Source organism: Phocoena phocoena, chromosome 5 (genome assembly GCF_963924675.1).
Source record: "Phocoena phocoena chromosome 5, mPhoPho1.1, whole genome shotgun sequence".
Taxonomy (NCBI): domain Eukaryota; kingdom Metazoa; phylum Chordata; class Mammalia; order Artiodactyla; family Phocoenidae; genus Phocoena; species Phocoena phocoena.
This window is the reverse complement of record NC_089223.1, coordinates 138,538,765-138,553,509: the sequence shown is the minus strand read 5'-3', so window position 1 is coordinate 138,553,509 and position 14,745 is coordinate 138,538,765. Positions and strand designations below refer to the sequence as shown.

Below are 14,745 nucleotides of genomic sequence, written 5' to 3'. Positions count from 1 at the left end.
ACCGCCGAGCCGACGGCCGGTGGGACGGGGCGCAGGCGCTGGGCCGGCGGGCAGCGAGCGCGAGCCAGAGCCGCGCTCAGTGAGTCGGGAGCCCGCTGCTGCCAGGTCGGTGCGTGGGGACCCGGCGGGCGCGAGGGGACCAGGCGGGCGCGCGGCAGGTCCAGGGCGCGCGGCGGGCTCGGATCCCGAGCGGTCTCTGCGGCGGGGCCCGGCCGGGGCGCGGGCTTCCAGCTCTGGAAAGTTTGCAGCCGCCGCCGCCGCCGCCCTGGGAGGGCTCTGCAGCAGCCAGGGAGGGAAGGGGGAGGGAGGGACCGCGGCGGGGAGGCGGCGGCCGGCGCCAGGCGGCCCGGGAGCCCTGGGCGGCGGCGGCGGGCGGGGCGGACGGGGATCGGAGGGGCTGGGGCGCAGGAGCCCTGCCACCGCCGCCTCCGCCCCTGCGCGCCCGAGTAACGAGTTGCCTGCCTCCTCCAACAGACTCCCGAGTGGCGCCCTCCCGCCGGTGCCAGAACCGGGCCATGGGGGGCAGCATGCTGGCGCGCGCCGCCTGAGGACGTCGTAACACCCGCCCCAGCTATGGGCGCTCCGGCTTGCGCCCTCGCGTTCTTTGTGGCCGTGGCAGTCGTGATGACCGGCGCTGTCTCCGGGTCCCCGGGCATGGAGCAGCGCGTCGTGCGGAGAGCAGCAGGTACGGAAGGACCCGACGGGTGCTGGGGAGGGCACTGGGCCCCGGCAGGCAGAAGCGTCGGGGCCGGGGAACGGGCGCCTGGGTGGGTGTGGGGCGCCGGAGATCTGAATGGGCCCCAGGGCTTGCTCTGGGCTGGCATAGCGGGGCCAGCGTCCGGGTTTCTGCCGCCCTCCCTCCCCGGGGATCGGGGCCAGAGCTGGCGCGGCAGTTTGTGGGGCGCCTGGAGCCGCAGGGCTGCCACCCAAGTGCGAGGCTGCGGCGGCGAGCCGGGCACCGCGGTGGCGTCCGCAACCCCCGCCCCCAGCGGTTCCCCAGTGGGGCGCAGCCTGTTTCTGGGCGCTGTCGGGGAGGGCTCGGGGACTGCGTTTCCACGATTCCTATTGTTCCGCGGGTTCTGCACTGACGGACACTTTCTGCTGTTGGTGCCTCTCCCCCAGCCCCCTTCGGGCCCCAGTTCGTGGCCAGCTTCAGCCAAAGCGAGAGGTTGGACTTTGGAGGGAGGGTATGAGAGTGCGTCAGCCCGGGGCCGGGGCCCCTCAGTGCCCTGCATGACCAGGTGACACCTAGTGCCTCCGTTTCCCCCCACCCAGCTCTCATGCCCTGTGAGTTAAGATGACTGCCCCCAGGGGTGTGCAGCGAACGCCAGGCGGGGGCCGGGAGGTGAGAGGGCGGATGTCCGAGCGATGTGGAGCCGCGGAACCCCGCTGGCGGTCAAGGTCCAGCGGGACGTCGAGGGTCTGCGAGGAGGGCCCGTAGAGCCTGGGCAGGGGCGGGGCGGGAGCGCGTCTTCGCACCGGGCCCTGACCCGCACACGCACAAGGCCCTCGAGGTGCAGCGCGCGCTGACCCACGCTGCGCCCGGCCGAGCGCTCCGGGTGCCCACGCCCCGCACACGCGCTGCCAGGCCCCCGGCGGCGGCCGGGCAGAGAGGGGAGGCCGTAGGGAGCCCGCCCCCTGGAGACCGCCAACTCCGGGGCGCTGGCGAGGACCGGCGCGGGCGAGGGGGCTGCGCGCACCGCTGTCCCCAGCCGGGCGGCGGCGTGGAGGAAGGCCTTCGCCCGGTGAGCTCACGCCCCACCCGGGCGAGACCCGAACAGCCGCTCCTTTGTACCTCGGCGCGGCCACAGACCGCGCATTGATGGCGGCCGGGCCTCGCGGGGAGGTGTGAGTCGAGCGGCTGCGGGCGCGCAGTGCCAGGGAGGCGGCGGCCGCGGGCTGGACGGAGGCAGATGGCGGCCCGCCCCTCCCTGCGTCCCCCGCGCCCCTTCCTCCGGCGGCGGCTGCGGCCTCTCGGAACAATGTCATTTTTTTATGAATGAAAGTGGGCTCGGCGCTTGAATGTGCGTGTCATTCAGCGGCGTGACAGAGGCCGTCGGGAGGTCAGGGCGCGCTTTTAGCGCTTGCTAGGGCGGCCCCCGCTTCCAGGGGCGCAGAATAGGCGGCCGCGGGGGGAGCCCCGAATTAGCATTCGCATTCAGATAAAGATATTACTCCCTACGGCCGGGGAATGTCAACTAGCCCCGGGGGAGGGGGCGGTGGGCGGAGCTCCAGACCTCCCGGACCCCCTGCGGCGCGGAGGTGGGGCAGTGGCCCCCTCCTTCCCCGCCTCGGGGAACTGGCAGCGCCCCCACCAGATGCGCGCCTGGGGGAGAGCGTTCTGAGGACTCCCCCAGGGGCTGGGGTGCCCGCGCACCGGGGCCCCTGTCCCCGCAGTAAAGTTGGTGAAACAGGTAGTGAGTTGATAGGTCAATAAACCTAATCCGGTTCCTGAAGGAGCTGGGCTACGGGCCAGGCAGTAAAAATACAAAGGCCTCGTGAAATTTACAAAGGTCCCAGCCTGGCACTTTCCCGGGGAACATAAATTACGGAGCCGGAGCTGGCAGGGGTCACGGACACTGGGGAAGGTGTCCGCCGCTGGACTGCCCTGGCCACCCCAGGCCCCGCCAGGGCGGCCTCCATCTCCGCACGAAGCCACTGGCGGGGGGGGGGGGGGGGGGGTGCCCCCGCCAGGCAGGAAGGTTGATGGGGGCCCACCCGGCCAGGAGGGGCCTGGGGGGGCGGTGAGGGCACTTCCCAGGAAGGCGCTGGCGGCACCCTCCCCCACCTGCTCCTCCTCAGGGCTGGACTTTGAGCCCCGCGGGCCTCTGGGTGGTTCATTAACCTGCGCTGAGCCTGAGGCTGGACCTCTGGCCTCTGAGCCCCTGCACTGAGCCAAGGGTGCCCCCGCCCCACCAGGCCCTCAAGTCCCACCTGGGGCCCTATCTGGGGCCTGGTGCGCCCCATTTTACAGTTGAACCTAGAGAGGAACTAGGGGTCTCCTTGAGGAGGTAGGCGGGGCGTCTGCCCAGGTACCGGTTTGGGGGAGCGGGTGGCCAGGCCGGCCTGAGTGATTTACAAGTGAATGAATGGTGAGGAGCCTCTTCAGGCTGGGGGACCGGGGGGCTCCCTGACCCCAGGCCCTGCTGGGCCCGAGGCTGCTGGCTGCCCAGCCTGGTTCTGGTTGCTTTCCTGCAGCCTCAGTTTCCTCGCTCGTGCAGGATAACGGAAGGGCTGCTGGAGGATTAGGCTGCATAATCCTGTAAGCCCTCATTAGCCCGCCAGGCCTCCGGATCCCACCCCTTTCTTTTTCTCACTTTGTTACGAAACTTTTCATATTGTTTCCGGGTGGGGAGGGGACTGGGGAGGCAGGAAGGCCATGACTTCACGGTCCCTTTGGGGCGCACCTCCCGGCCATTTAAAGCATGTACCTGGCATCAGAGACCTTCACCCACATCCAGAGCCAGAGGGCTTTGCTCTTCCTCTGTCGTCAGGTCCAGGCGCCTCCTCTGAATCGGGTCTGGATTTGATGCTTGTTCCCTGGGGTCTCCTCCAGGCCCCTCTCGTGGAGGGTGGCCCGACCCCTGCACACCCCACATGCATTGAGCGGGTCTCAACTGTAGTGACCCCAAACCGGGAGCGAGTTCCCCCAGCAGGGGTCGCGGCCCTCCGGAGCAGGCTGGCTCCACTCCGGCTGCGGCCTGGTGGACATCAATCTTGGGGTGTAGCCCTGGGGCAGGGGAGTCTCGCGCCCCCTATTTTCACCAGCTCCAGTGCTTTAACTGCTTGTGGTGGCCCCCTTGGCCTGCCAGTGGGGGAAACTGAGTCACGGGGCCCGTGAGTGGCAGATTCAGGAGGATTCTGGGCCTGGGAGACGCGCCCGAAGGCCCGGCTTGGCCCCTCCAGGACACAGTACCCCTTGGCGGCCCCCTCACCGAGCTCAGGCCTTTGGCGGGGGTGCAGGCTGGAACAGGTGCTGTGGGACCCACGGGGGTGGACATTCCACCTCTGCCCACCCCCGCATGGCACGTGGGCACCCACCGTGGCACAGAGGACATTTGTCTTCCGACGTGTGTGGCGCCAGTGCCTGTGTGGGTGTGGACGGGCCCCCTTTTGTTGATCAAGAAAGCCTCCTTCCTGAGGCCATTGTGGTGGGAGCTGAGGAGCCCAGAGCATGTGCCCTCACCGCCTCTAGGCAGAGTGCCCCCTCGGGCCCTGCCCGTCACTCTGTCCCCCCGCCTGACGCCGCCCCCCCTTGGCGTTGCCTGGTCTCCCCCGGGTCCTCTGTGGTGCAGAGTGGATTGGATCTGCAGGAAGTGGAGGTGCTCCTGCCGTCCCGGCCCTGGTCCGGAGGTCCCTGGCCTCTACGGCCACCTAGTGGGGCAGGGTCCTGGGCAGGTCCGGGGCTGGCCCTCGGCGGAGTGCTGGGTCCTCCCAGCCCCCTGCTGGACCAGGTCGAAGTGAATACTTGTGCGGATGGCTTGACCTGCCTTTGCCACCCAGACCAAACCGGAACCAACAACTGTTGCCCTTGGGCCAGGGCCTGGGGCTGAGGCAGCCACAGCCAGCCTGTTCTCGGCCTTCTGGGGGGCCTCAGCTGGCTCCCGGCACTGGGTGGTCCCCACATAACACCGTGGCCGGGACTGGGGGTCTGAAAGTCAGGCCAGGAGCCCCCTGACTGTGGGGACCCTGGGAATGCAGACCCCATGGGCACTTCAGGGACCCTCCTGGTGGGCGCCGAGCTTGTGGAACCTCCTGAGGTGGGGGGCAGAATGGGGCCCGTCAGAGGAGCCAGGGACTGGCGTGGCCAGTACGGGCAGCTGGGCCCTCGAATCTAGGCCGTGCGTCGGCAGAATGACAAGTAACGGTGTGACCAACCCAGCTGGGTCTGCGTGGTAGGACCACCCACCCCTGTCCCGGGCCCAAAGCCCAGGCTGCCTGCCTGCGCCGTGCATTGTCCAGCTCTGGCAGGGAGACTTGGGGGGGCTGGTCAGCCCCTGGGTCCCAGGCCTTGTTGGCCCCTTGGGATCTGGGCAGCCACTGGTCAGGGGAGGGGCGCAGGGGCCACAGTGGACATCCGCCCTCGGCAAGGACCCTCCACCCCGACTTCTCGGCACCTGCGGGGAGAGGTGGGCTGGGCCTCCTCAGCCCGGCCTGGCGGTGCCTGCTCTGGCCTCGCCGCCAGCCGAGTCTGCAGTCTTCCTCCCCTCGCCTGTGTCCTCATCTGTAAGATGAGGGGTCCTAAGTCCCCTCACCCCACTGGCCTGTGAGGCCCCACTGGCCACAACTGGTACCGTGTCTGTGTATTTCTAGTCTCCTTCTGGGTATGTGTTCTCTCTGATTTACTGCGGAGGTGTAGTCGGAGTCGGGGCTCAGGCCGTCCATGCCCCTGAGAGCCTCCACTCTGGGCTGGCCTTGCCGGCGTCAGCTTGGGGCTCTTGTGGAAGGCTTGGGGGTGTTGTCTGACTGCGGCGCTCCCTTCTGGGGCTGGGCAGGTCCCGAATTGGTTTTGAAGCCAAGATGAGGGGTGGGGGGCCCCAGGTGGGAATCCCCTCCTGGGATGAATTGTCTTGTCACTACCCCGCTCGTCCCCACCTCCGAGCCTCTGTTTTAGCTGAGGTCGGCCAAGCACAGCACGCCCACCTCCTGCTTCGCTGCTGCCCGTGAGGTCGGAGCGGATGCTGCATTTCTAAATCACTGAAAAGAATCAAAGGAAAATTGGACACTCGGAAACTGGAGTGTTCCGGGTCTACAGACAGTGCTGGACTGGGGCGGCCCCTCCCGCTTCCTCACGTGTCCTCTACATAAGCGCTACCACAGCAGGGTCGTCCTCGGGACGGAGACCTGATGGCACTATGAACAGTGCCCGTGCCCCGGCCCTGTGGGACAGTCGGCAGGACCACAGGCTCTTCCGTCTCCTGGGCCCACCTCAGCCCCCACAGGCCCCAGATGGCCCCTGGCGCGTGCGGTGCCACAGTGCGGGGTGCGGAGCCCCCGGCGCCCCTGGTTTGGGGGGCGCCTGCCTCATGGGCCCCCATCTTGCCCGCAGAGGTCCCGGGCCCTGAGCCTGGCCAGCAGGAGCTGGTCTTCGGCAGCGGGGACACCGTGGAGCTGAGCTGCCACTGGCCCGCGGGGGCGCCCTCAGGGCCCACGGTCTGGGTGAAGGACGGCGTGGGGCTGGCGCCCTCAGACCGCATCCTGGTGGGGCCGCAGCGGCTGCAGGTGCTCAACGCCTCCCACGAGGACGCCGGGGCCTACAGCTGCCGCCAGCGCCTCACGCAGAGTGTCCTGTGCCACTTCGCCGTGCGCGTGACAGGTAGGGCCCGCTGGGGCCCACGATTCTCCCGAGGGTCCTGGTGGTCTTGGGGGAGGGGAGGCCCCTGGGAGGCGTCGGAGCGAGGGCCCCCTGCCTGCTCGCAGGGCCACCTCCCATATTTCCCTCTCGCCTGCGCTACAGATGCTCCGTCCTCAGGAGACGATGAAGATGGGGAAGACGAGGCTGAAGACACAGGTGAGCCCGGGTTCCAGGCGCGCAGGGCTGCCCAGGGCTGGGGACCGACCTGCCACTGGGGCCCTGCTCACCAGGCAGGGGAGAGACCGAGGTCTGGGGGCCACCTCCGTGGGGGGCCCTTAGCGTGGGGTGGCGGGGATGCGTGCCCAGCTCTGGGCTCCGGGTGGCAGGTGACGGGTGGGATGGGGCACCGTGCTGTGGGGAGGGGACCGGGGACCGGGGCTCCAGGAGCAGCCGGGGGGCCGGTGTGGCCGGGGCTGGGGCAGTGAGGCCTGTGGGCGAGGTGGCCCGTCCCACGTGTGACTGAGACAGGGCAGGCGGCAGCGGACAGAGGGGTTAGGGCCGGTGGGGGGCGACTGAGGCAGTGCGGGTGGGAGAGGGGCGTGGCGCTGAGCAGCAGGGACAGCAGGTCCCGGCACATTCGCTGTGAAGGGGCTGCGGCGGTGCTTTCCGGTGACAGGCTGAGGGTGACAGCGCCTGGAACAGTGAGCAGCATGGGCTTTGCCCAGCGGGCGGGGGCCGGTTCAGGGAGGTGGCGTCTGGTTTTGGAGGAGCTGAGTTTGACATGCCCCGAGATGTGGGACGGGGGTGAGGGCCCTGGCGGGCGCCCCGCCGCCTCCCGCCTGTCCCCTGTGTGTCCCGCTCACTCTGGCCGTCCCAGGCAGGGGGTTGGCGTTCTTCTTCCTGAGTGGGCTCAGGGGCCACTCAGCAGGGTTGCTGGCAGAGCTGCCTTCCTGAAGGCATCGCGGTCTCCAGTCCCAGGGAACAGCCCCTCCCTGCCGGGCTCCCTGGGCCACCCTGGGGTCTCTGACACTGGCCCCCGGAGCTCTGGAGGCGCCTCCCCCCGGCGCCTGCCCACACTGCTCCCCACCCGGGCTTCAGCACCCTCTCGGAGGTGGCTGCACGGATGGCAGCAGGGTCGCGGGGAAGGGCTCCCTCCCTCCTGGGGACACCCACCCAGCCTCCCCGTGGTGGGAATGCAGCCTCACCCCAACCCCAAGGGAGAAAAGCCAGTTGGGCTGTGAGGGTGGGGGTGGGATGGTCCTGGAAAACAGGATGGGGGAGCAGGGCCTCCCAGACACCCTTTCACCGCGTCCCCACCTGGTGCCCATGGTGTGGAGAGTGGCTCCTGGCCGGTCTCAAGGCTCCGGGTTTTGTGGGTGGCTGGGTCTTGCCTCCTGGTAAGCTCCCAAGGCCTGGCCCTGCCCGTGCATCCAGCCGGGCTTCCTAGCCCGGCGTGACCTGGTCCCTCTGCGGGCTGCGTCTCCCCTCTGGTGGGCCTGCCTGGGTGGGTGGGTGCTCCCCTGGGAGGACACCTTTGTGTCGTGAAGGCTCCTGGGCCGTAGTGTGGCGCCCGGGGTCCTCTCGGCTGGAGGAGGTGCTTGAGGGAAGTGGACGGGAAGGGAGGGGACCTGGCTTTTGAATGCCGGGAGGTGGCACTGAGGCCACCGAAGGCTCGTCCAGCCCAGGCAGGGGTCTTCGAAAGGCTGACCTTTCCTACACAGGAGGGGAGACTGAGGCTGGCGCGGGGCAGGCAGGCCTCTACTCCCACCCTGGTCACAGCCTTCCCGTGCCCCTCTGCCAGCAGGGGCCCCTTACTGGACGCGGCCCGAGCGGATGGACAAGAAGCTGCTGGCCGTGCCGGCGGCCAACACGGTTCGCTTCCGCTGCCCAGCCGCCGGCAACCCCACCCCGTCCATCTCCTGGCTGAAGAACGGCAAGGAGTTCCGAGGCGAGCACCGCATCGGGGGCATCAAGGTGGGCCCGGCGGGGGGCGCTGGGGCCTCGGCGCCGGCCAGCAGGGCACAGCCCGCCGTCCACTCACCCGTGTCCCCCTGCAGCTACGGCACCAGCAGTGGAGCCTGGTCATGGAGAGTGTGGTGCCTTCGGACCGCGGCAACTACACGTGCGTCGTGGAGAACAAGTTCGGCAGCATCCGGCAGACGTACACTCTGGACGTGCTGGGTGAGGCCCGGGCTGGCGGGTGTGGGCGGCAAGCGGACGCGGGTCAGGCAGCCTCTGAGCGCCCCCTGTCCCGCAGAGCGCTCCCCGCACCGGCCCATCCTGCAGGCGGGGCTGCCCGCTAACCAGACGGCGGTGCTGGGCAGCGACGTGGAATTCCACTGCAAGGTGTACAGCGACGCGCAGCCCCACATCCAGTGGCTCAAGCACGTGGAGGTGAACGGCAGCAAAGTGGGGCCCGACGGCACGCCCTATGTCACGGTGCTCAAGGTGGGCCCCGCCGCGCCGCTGGCTGGGTGGGGCAGGCGGGCTGGGGCGGGGGCGGGGGGGGGTGCTCCTTGCAGGTGAGCCGTCAGGCCCGGCCCTGCGGGGGCCCCCTTCGCCGGGGACAGGGAGGGCATCCCAGGCAGGAGGCCTGTCGTGTTTAAAGGACGGGGGTCGCGGGGCACAGGCTTTGGACCTGCGGGGAGAAGCAGCCGGGGGTCGGCTCGGGAGATGGGGCCCGGCCCGGCACGCCAGGACCTACAGTGAGCCCTGTGTCCTTGCGCCCTTGTCTGCCTTCAGACGGCCACCCGCCCACCTCGCTGGGCCCTCAGGGCAGGACCACCTGAGCTTTGTTCCCACGGCCCCGGCGGTGGGGGACCCCCGAGTTGGGGTGATCGCAACACTTGCAGCCCAAAGAGAAACATCTGTTTAGAAACGAGATGGGCCTGCGGGGCGGGAGCAGGGGTCCAGACTAGCCGCGGGGCGGTACCGGGTGCTCTCGGCCCAGCCGTGTGGCAGCCGGGGCCCCCGCGGTGGGCAGCTCCAGTGCCCTGGGAGGGCCTCTCTGAGCGCCACCAGCCAGGGTCCGGGCTGTTGGGGTGGATGAGGGGAAGGCGCATCTGCTGAGACGACAGCCGCCGTGAGGTGCCTGCAAGCCGCCTCCAGGCAGCCTTCCTAGCTGGCACAGCCTAGTCTGCCCATCCATTCCTTGGGGGTCTCAGAGCCTCAGAGCCTGGGGTCTAGACAGGCCCGCTCCTGCGCGGCCACTTCCATGCCCGGCGGGGCTTCCGCGCCTGAGCCGGGTCTCTTGTCCCTGCAGTCGTGGATCAGTGAGAGTGTGGAGGCCGACGCGCGCCTCCGCCTGGCCAATGTGTCCGAGCGCGACGGGGGCGAGTACCTCTGTCGAGCCTCCAATTTCATAGGCGTGGCTGAGAAGGCCTTTTGGCTGCGTGTTCACGGGCCCCAAGCAGGTAACAACTCTGTCCCACGCCTGCCTGGCACGCCGAGCTCCAGCTCCGACGCCCTGGCCCTGCGCCCACCCGCACGCCCCGCCGCTCGTGCCCCGTCCCCGGCTCACACTCTGCTCCTGGCGTGGCCACATCTGCGCCGCCGCCTCTCTGGCCTCCGCCGTGACTGCCTGCTTTGAGCCCCCGTGGCCTGTGCTGACCCGCCTGCACCACCACCACCACCCCCCCCCCCCCCCCGCCCAGAGGACCTCAGCCCCGAGGCCGGGCCGGAGTCCGTCTTCCGCTGCTCTGGCTCTCGCGCTCTCCCTCCATCCCTCTCTCTGGCCCCTGCTCCCGCTGCGGCTCACTTCCTGCCCGTCTCCGTGTCGCCTGCCCACCCGCCTGCCCTTCCTGGTGCGCGCTAACCCCTCCTGCTGTGCTGCTGGTCGCACGCCTGGCTCACCTGGGACAGAGGACTTGCCGGTGGAGGGACTGGCTTCGGGCTCGGTGTGGACGCACGAGGCAGGGGGCCCTCGGCCGCCATGGCCGTGGCCGTGGTGGTGGTGGCGGCGTTTTCCTTGCAGCCTGGCTGGATCGTCGCCGCGTGGACTCTGGCTGTGGTGCCCGCGGGAGGTGCTGGCGCTCTCCTATCGCGCTCTGTTCTTTCTTTGTAGACGGCGGGCGCTAACACCACCGACAAGGAGCTAGAGGTTCTGTCCTTGCACAATGTCACCTTTGAGGACGCGGGGGAGTACACGTGTCTGGCGGGCAATTCTATCGGGTTTTCCCATCACTCTGCGTGGCTGGTGGTGCTGCCAGGTACCAGCTCCTGCTGCGCTCGCTCTGCGCCTGTCCTCTCGGGGCTGCAGCTCGGGACACGCCAACGCCATCGGGAATAGGCAGGGGACTGCAGAGCCCCCGAGCCAGGCCCTGTGCCCGGTATGGGGACAGAGCCCACACGGCCCTGTCTTGGCCCAGAGGGCCTCCCTCGAGCGCCCCATCCCCACGGGGTCCCCAGCAGCCGATGCGATGGCTTTGGTGTCTCCCGGGTGGCGGGTGAGGGTGCCGCTGGCTCCGCTGGGCTCTTTCTGTCCTGGGTCTGCCCCTCCTGGCCCAGGTATTTCTGGCTGCTGGACCTTCAACGAGTAGGCCCTTCAGGCCTCAGCACTCGCACCAGGGGAGCTGAGCCCCCGGCCCGGCCCAGGGCGGCCCGCGGGGGCTCCTGAGAGGCTGGGCCAGGCCCCCAACGCCCGTGTCTTTGCAGCTGAGGAGGAGCTGGTGGAGGCTGGTGAGGCTGGCAGTGTGTACGCAGGTGTCCTCAGCTACGGGGTGGGCTTCCTTCTCTTCATCCTGGTGGTGGCCGCTGTGGCCCTCTGCCGCCTGCGCAGCCCCCCCAAGAAGGGCCTGGGCTCGCCCGCCGTGCACAAGGTCTCCCGCTTCCCGCTCAAGCGACAGGTAACAGAAAGTAGATACCAGGTTCCGAGCTGCCCGTGCCCCTGCCCCGGCCTCCTGGGCTCCCACGCTCAGTCCCCTTCCTAGTGTCAAGGCCCGGGGCCTGCCGGGGGACAGCCCCTCTGCTGTGGGGGGTGCCGAGCCCTCACTGGTCTCTGTGGTCACCGCACAGAGCCGGGTCACTCTGGGCACAGGACATTTTAGAAGTCTTGGCTCAGTGCTGTGCAGGAGTCAGGCAGCCATCCCAGGCCCGGCCTCGGCCTACGGTCCGAGGGGGCCGCACCCTCGCCCCTGCGCCCCGGTCGTGCGGCCCCGCAGCACCAACCTGCCCCTGCTGACCCAAGCAGGTGTCCTTGGAGTCCAGCTCGTCCATGAGCTCCAACACGCCGCTGGTGCGGATCGCCCGGCTGTCCTCGGGGGAGGGCCCCGCGCTGGCCAACGTCTCTGAGCTCGAGCTGCCCGCCGACCCCAAGTGGGAGCTGTCCCGGGCCCGGTCAGTGGTGTGCGAAGGCCTGGGGCCCTGGCCCGGGGGGGCGGGGGGCGCACACACGGTGGGGGCCAGTGGTGGGGAGGGGCCCCACTCAGACCTGGCTGCATTCAGATGGGAATCAGGTAGGCCACTGCCGGAGATGGGGCTGGGGCGTGGCGGGGAGGACCCGCCCCAGGAAGTGCTCTCATCGGCCCAGAGGCCGGGGGCAAGGTCCTCCAGCATGAGCACGGTCGCCGGGGCGAGGGTGGTGGGCTTCCTGGAGGCGGTGGCACTGCACCTCAGGCTGCCTGGGACAGTGCCTCGAGCGGGCGGGCGTGCTCATCGCTTCTCTGCTTTTGCCGCCAGGCTGACTCTGGGCAAGCCTCTCGGGGAGGGCTGCTTCGGCCAGGTGGTCATGGCGGAGGCCATCGGCATCAACAAGGACCGGGCTGCCAAGCCCGTCACGGTGGCGGTGAAGATGCTGAAAGGTGAGGGAGGGGCGTGGCGAGGGGAGCCTGGACAAGGCTGGGGCGGCCCAGCCTGACAGACCCCCTCCCCGCGCAGATGACGCCACAGATAAGGACCTGTCGGACCTGGTGTCCGAGATGGAGATGATGAAAATGATCGGGAAGCACAAGAACATCATCAACCTGCTGGGCGCCTGCACGCAGGGCGGTGGGTGCTGGGCCCGCGGCGGGCGGCGGGCGGCCCCCAGGTGCAGCCCCCTCTGAGACCCCGGTGCTCGCAGGGCCCCTGTACGTGCTGGTGGAGTACGCGGCCAAGGGCAACCTGCGGGAGTACCTGCGGGCGCGGCGGCCCCCGGGCACGGACTACTCCTTCGACACTTGCCGGCTGCCCGAGGAGCAGCTCACCTTCAAGGACCTGGTTTCCTGCGCCTACCAGGTGGCGCGGGGCATGGAGTACCTCGCCTCGCAGAAGGTGAGCGCCGGCGGGGCCGGGCCGGGCGGGGGGCGGAGGGAGCAGCCGGTGGCGACCGCCTCAACCGCCGTCCTGTGCCCAGTGCATCCACAGGGACCTGGCCGCCCGCAATGTGCTGGTGACCGAGGACAACGTGATGAAGATCGCGGACTTTGGCCTGGCCCGCGACGTGCACAATCTCGACTACTACAAGAAGACCACCAATGTGAGCCCGGCCTGGGGGGGTGGGGGCTCAAGCCGGGAGGGCGCCTGGCGGTCAGCAAACCCCGTTCCTCCTCCCAGGGCCGCCTGCCCGTGAAGTGGATGGCGCCCGAGGCCTTGTTTGACCGCGTCTACACCCACCAGAGTGACGTGTACGTGGCCCCCAGACCCGGGCGGGGGTGGGGTGGGGAGCCGGGCGGGGCACAGGCCACACCAGGGCAGGGGCCGGGGAGCTGTGGGGCAGAGCCGGGCACCATCGGTAGCCCCCTGCGCCCCACTGGGGCCTGTCCTGTGGCTTCCGCATGCACGGGGGACCGTGGGCGGCAGGGTGGGCTGACGGTGCCGCGCCCCCGCCGCCCACAGCTGGTCCTTCGGTGTCCTACTCTGGGAGATCTTCACGCTGGGGGGCTCGCCGTACCCCGGCATCCCCGTGGAGGAGCTCTTCAAGCTGCTGAAGGAAGGCCACCGCATGGACAAGCCGGCCAACTGCACGCACGATCTGTGAGCGCGCCCCGCCTGTCACCTCGGGACCCCGCTGGGCCCCACTGAGCCCCGCCCCCGGGCAGGGGGAGGGCCGGCCTCGAGGCTGTTCCCAAGGGAGGGGGACGGGCGCGGTGTGCGGGCGCAGGGCAGGGCCCACCCGAGTGCTGCCCCCAGGTACATGATCATGCGCGAGTGCTGGCACGCCGTGCCCTCCCAGAGGCCCACCTTCAAGCAGCTGGTGGAAGACCTGGACCGTGTGCTCACCGTTACATCCACCGACGTGAGTGCGGGCCCCGCTGCCCCCCCCCGCCCACCCCCCGCCCCGGGCCTGGGCGGCTCGGGCGTTGGAGGTGGTGTAGCACTGACCGCGCCCCCACCCCGGCCCGCTCGCAGGAGTACCTCGACCTGTCGGTGCCCTTCGAGCAGTACTCGCCGGGCGGCCAGGACACCCCCAGCTCCGGCTCCTCAGGGGACGACTCCGTGTTCGCCCATGACCTGCTGCCCCCGGCCCCACCAGGCAGCGGGGGCTCGCGGACGTGAAGGGCCGCGGCCTGCGGGCCAAGCCCCCATCGACGTGAGAGCGGACCCCAGCCCGCCGTGCTGCCGCTGGTGTGCCGTGACCAACGGGTCTCGCCGGCCTGGGCTCAAGACCTGGAACTGGTGGACAGATGGACAGACAACTTCCACATGTGTGCACTCGTGTGTGCTCTGGGGTCCCCGGCGTGCCCGCCCTGCTGTACGGTGACCTCCTGGCCACCTGGGCCGGCAGCACCGGTGGACTGGACGTAGAATGTAAGGGGCTCCTCCCGTGGGGCTCCTCAGGGCAAGGAGCCGGGCCCCTCCCCAGGCTCCCCTGACCCCCGCTGCCACCCCACAGGGAGCATCGGGGCGGGCCGGGCTCCAGTGTCCAGAGTGGGCTGAGGCCGCCCCTCCAAGTGCCCAAGCTGAGCCTACAGGGAAGCCCCCGTGCGGCGCACCTCCCACCCAAGTGGCACCTTGCGCCTGGGGTGGGTGTTAGCAGCTCCCCACCTCCAGGCCTCCCCACTTCCCACCTTGACCCTCAGAGACTGAAATTACGGGTACCTGAAGGCGGGAGCCTTTAACTTCTATCCGAAAGGTTTATTCCAGAAATGAGTGTACATTTATATAAATAGATGCGTGTATATGATATACACATACATATATATATAAATATCTATATGGAAGAAGGAAGGCTGGTACAACTGAGGCACGGGGCCCTGAGGGTGCAGGGGCCGGGGTGCCCTAGTCGAGGGAGGCGCCCTGGGGGCTCGCTGTTGAGACGCAAAAACCAGCAGAGGTTGGAGGGGCTCTTCTGGCACCGCAGTTTTGTTTTAAAAATTGTTCCTGGACCTGTATGTTTGTAAAGCTATTTATCGACCCCCAGAGCCTGTGTCCCCGTCACTCCCCAGGCTCCTAGCATTCAGCCCGCTGCACGGCAGAGGCTTAAGTTTTAACTTATTAACAGTGAGATGGTTTATGCTTTGTTTAGGGGCATT

The 14,745-nt window shown here is 69.0% G+C and overlaps 1 protein-coding gene across 6 annotated transcripts; it reads left to right on the top strand.

The window, feature by feature from the left end:
• Positions 1-517: 517 nt before the first annotated feature.
• On the top strand, positions 518-13,848 carry FGFR3 (fibroblast growth factor receptor 3). 6 transcript variants are annotated; one of them, XM_065878279.1, is made up of 17 exons: positions 518-685; positions 6,050-6,316; positions 6,458-6,511; positions 8,097-8,269; positions 8,353-8,476; positions 8,553-8,743; positions 10,359-10,503; positions 10,949-11,139; positions 11,484-11,629; positions 11,972-12,093; positions 12,170-12,280; positions 12,354-12,544; positions 12,627-12,749; positions 12,827-12,897; positions 13,109-13,246; positions 13,403-13,508; positions 13,622-13,848. In XM_065878279.1, exons 1-17 carry the CDS (start codon positions 574-576, stop codon positions 13,766-13,768), a joined length of 2,412 nt encoding a protein of 803 aa, XP_065734351.1. In that variant the 5' UTR covers positions 518-573; the 3' UTR covers positions 13,769-13,848. The 6 variants fall into 6 exon arrangements, with proteins under 6 accessions (XP_065734351.1, XP_065734353.1, XP_065734352.1 ...); XM_065878281.1 differs by having other exon boundaries at positions 574-685; positions 8,100-8,269; positions 13,622-13,768; XM_065878280.1 differs by having other exon boundaries at positions 574-685; positions 8,100-8,269; positions 11,481-11,629; positions 13,622-13,768.
• Positions 13,849-14,745: the final 897 nt, after the last annotated feature.

Coding starts and splice junctions, on each gene's coding strand:
- FGFR3 (XM_065878277.1), top strand. CDS start 574: ATGGGCGCTCCGGCTTGCGCCCTCGCGTTCTTTGTGGCCGTGGCAGTC. Junction 8,477..8,552: donor GTACACTCTGGACGTGCTGG/GTGAGGCCCGGG, acceptor CCTGTCCCGCAG/AGCGCTCCCCGCACCGGCCC. Junction 12,281..12,353: donor GGGCGCCTGCACGCAGGGCG/GTGGGTGCTGGG, acceptor CGGTGCTCGCAG/GGCCCCTGTACGTGCTGGTG.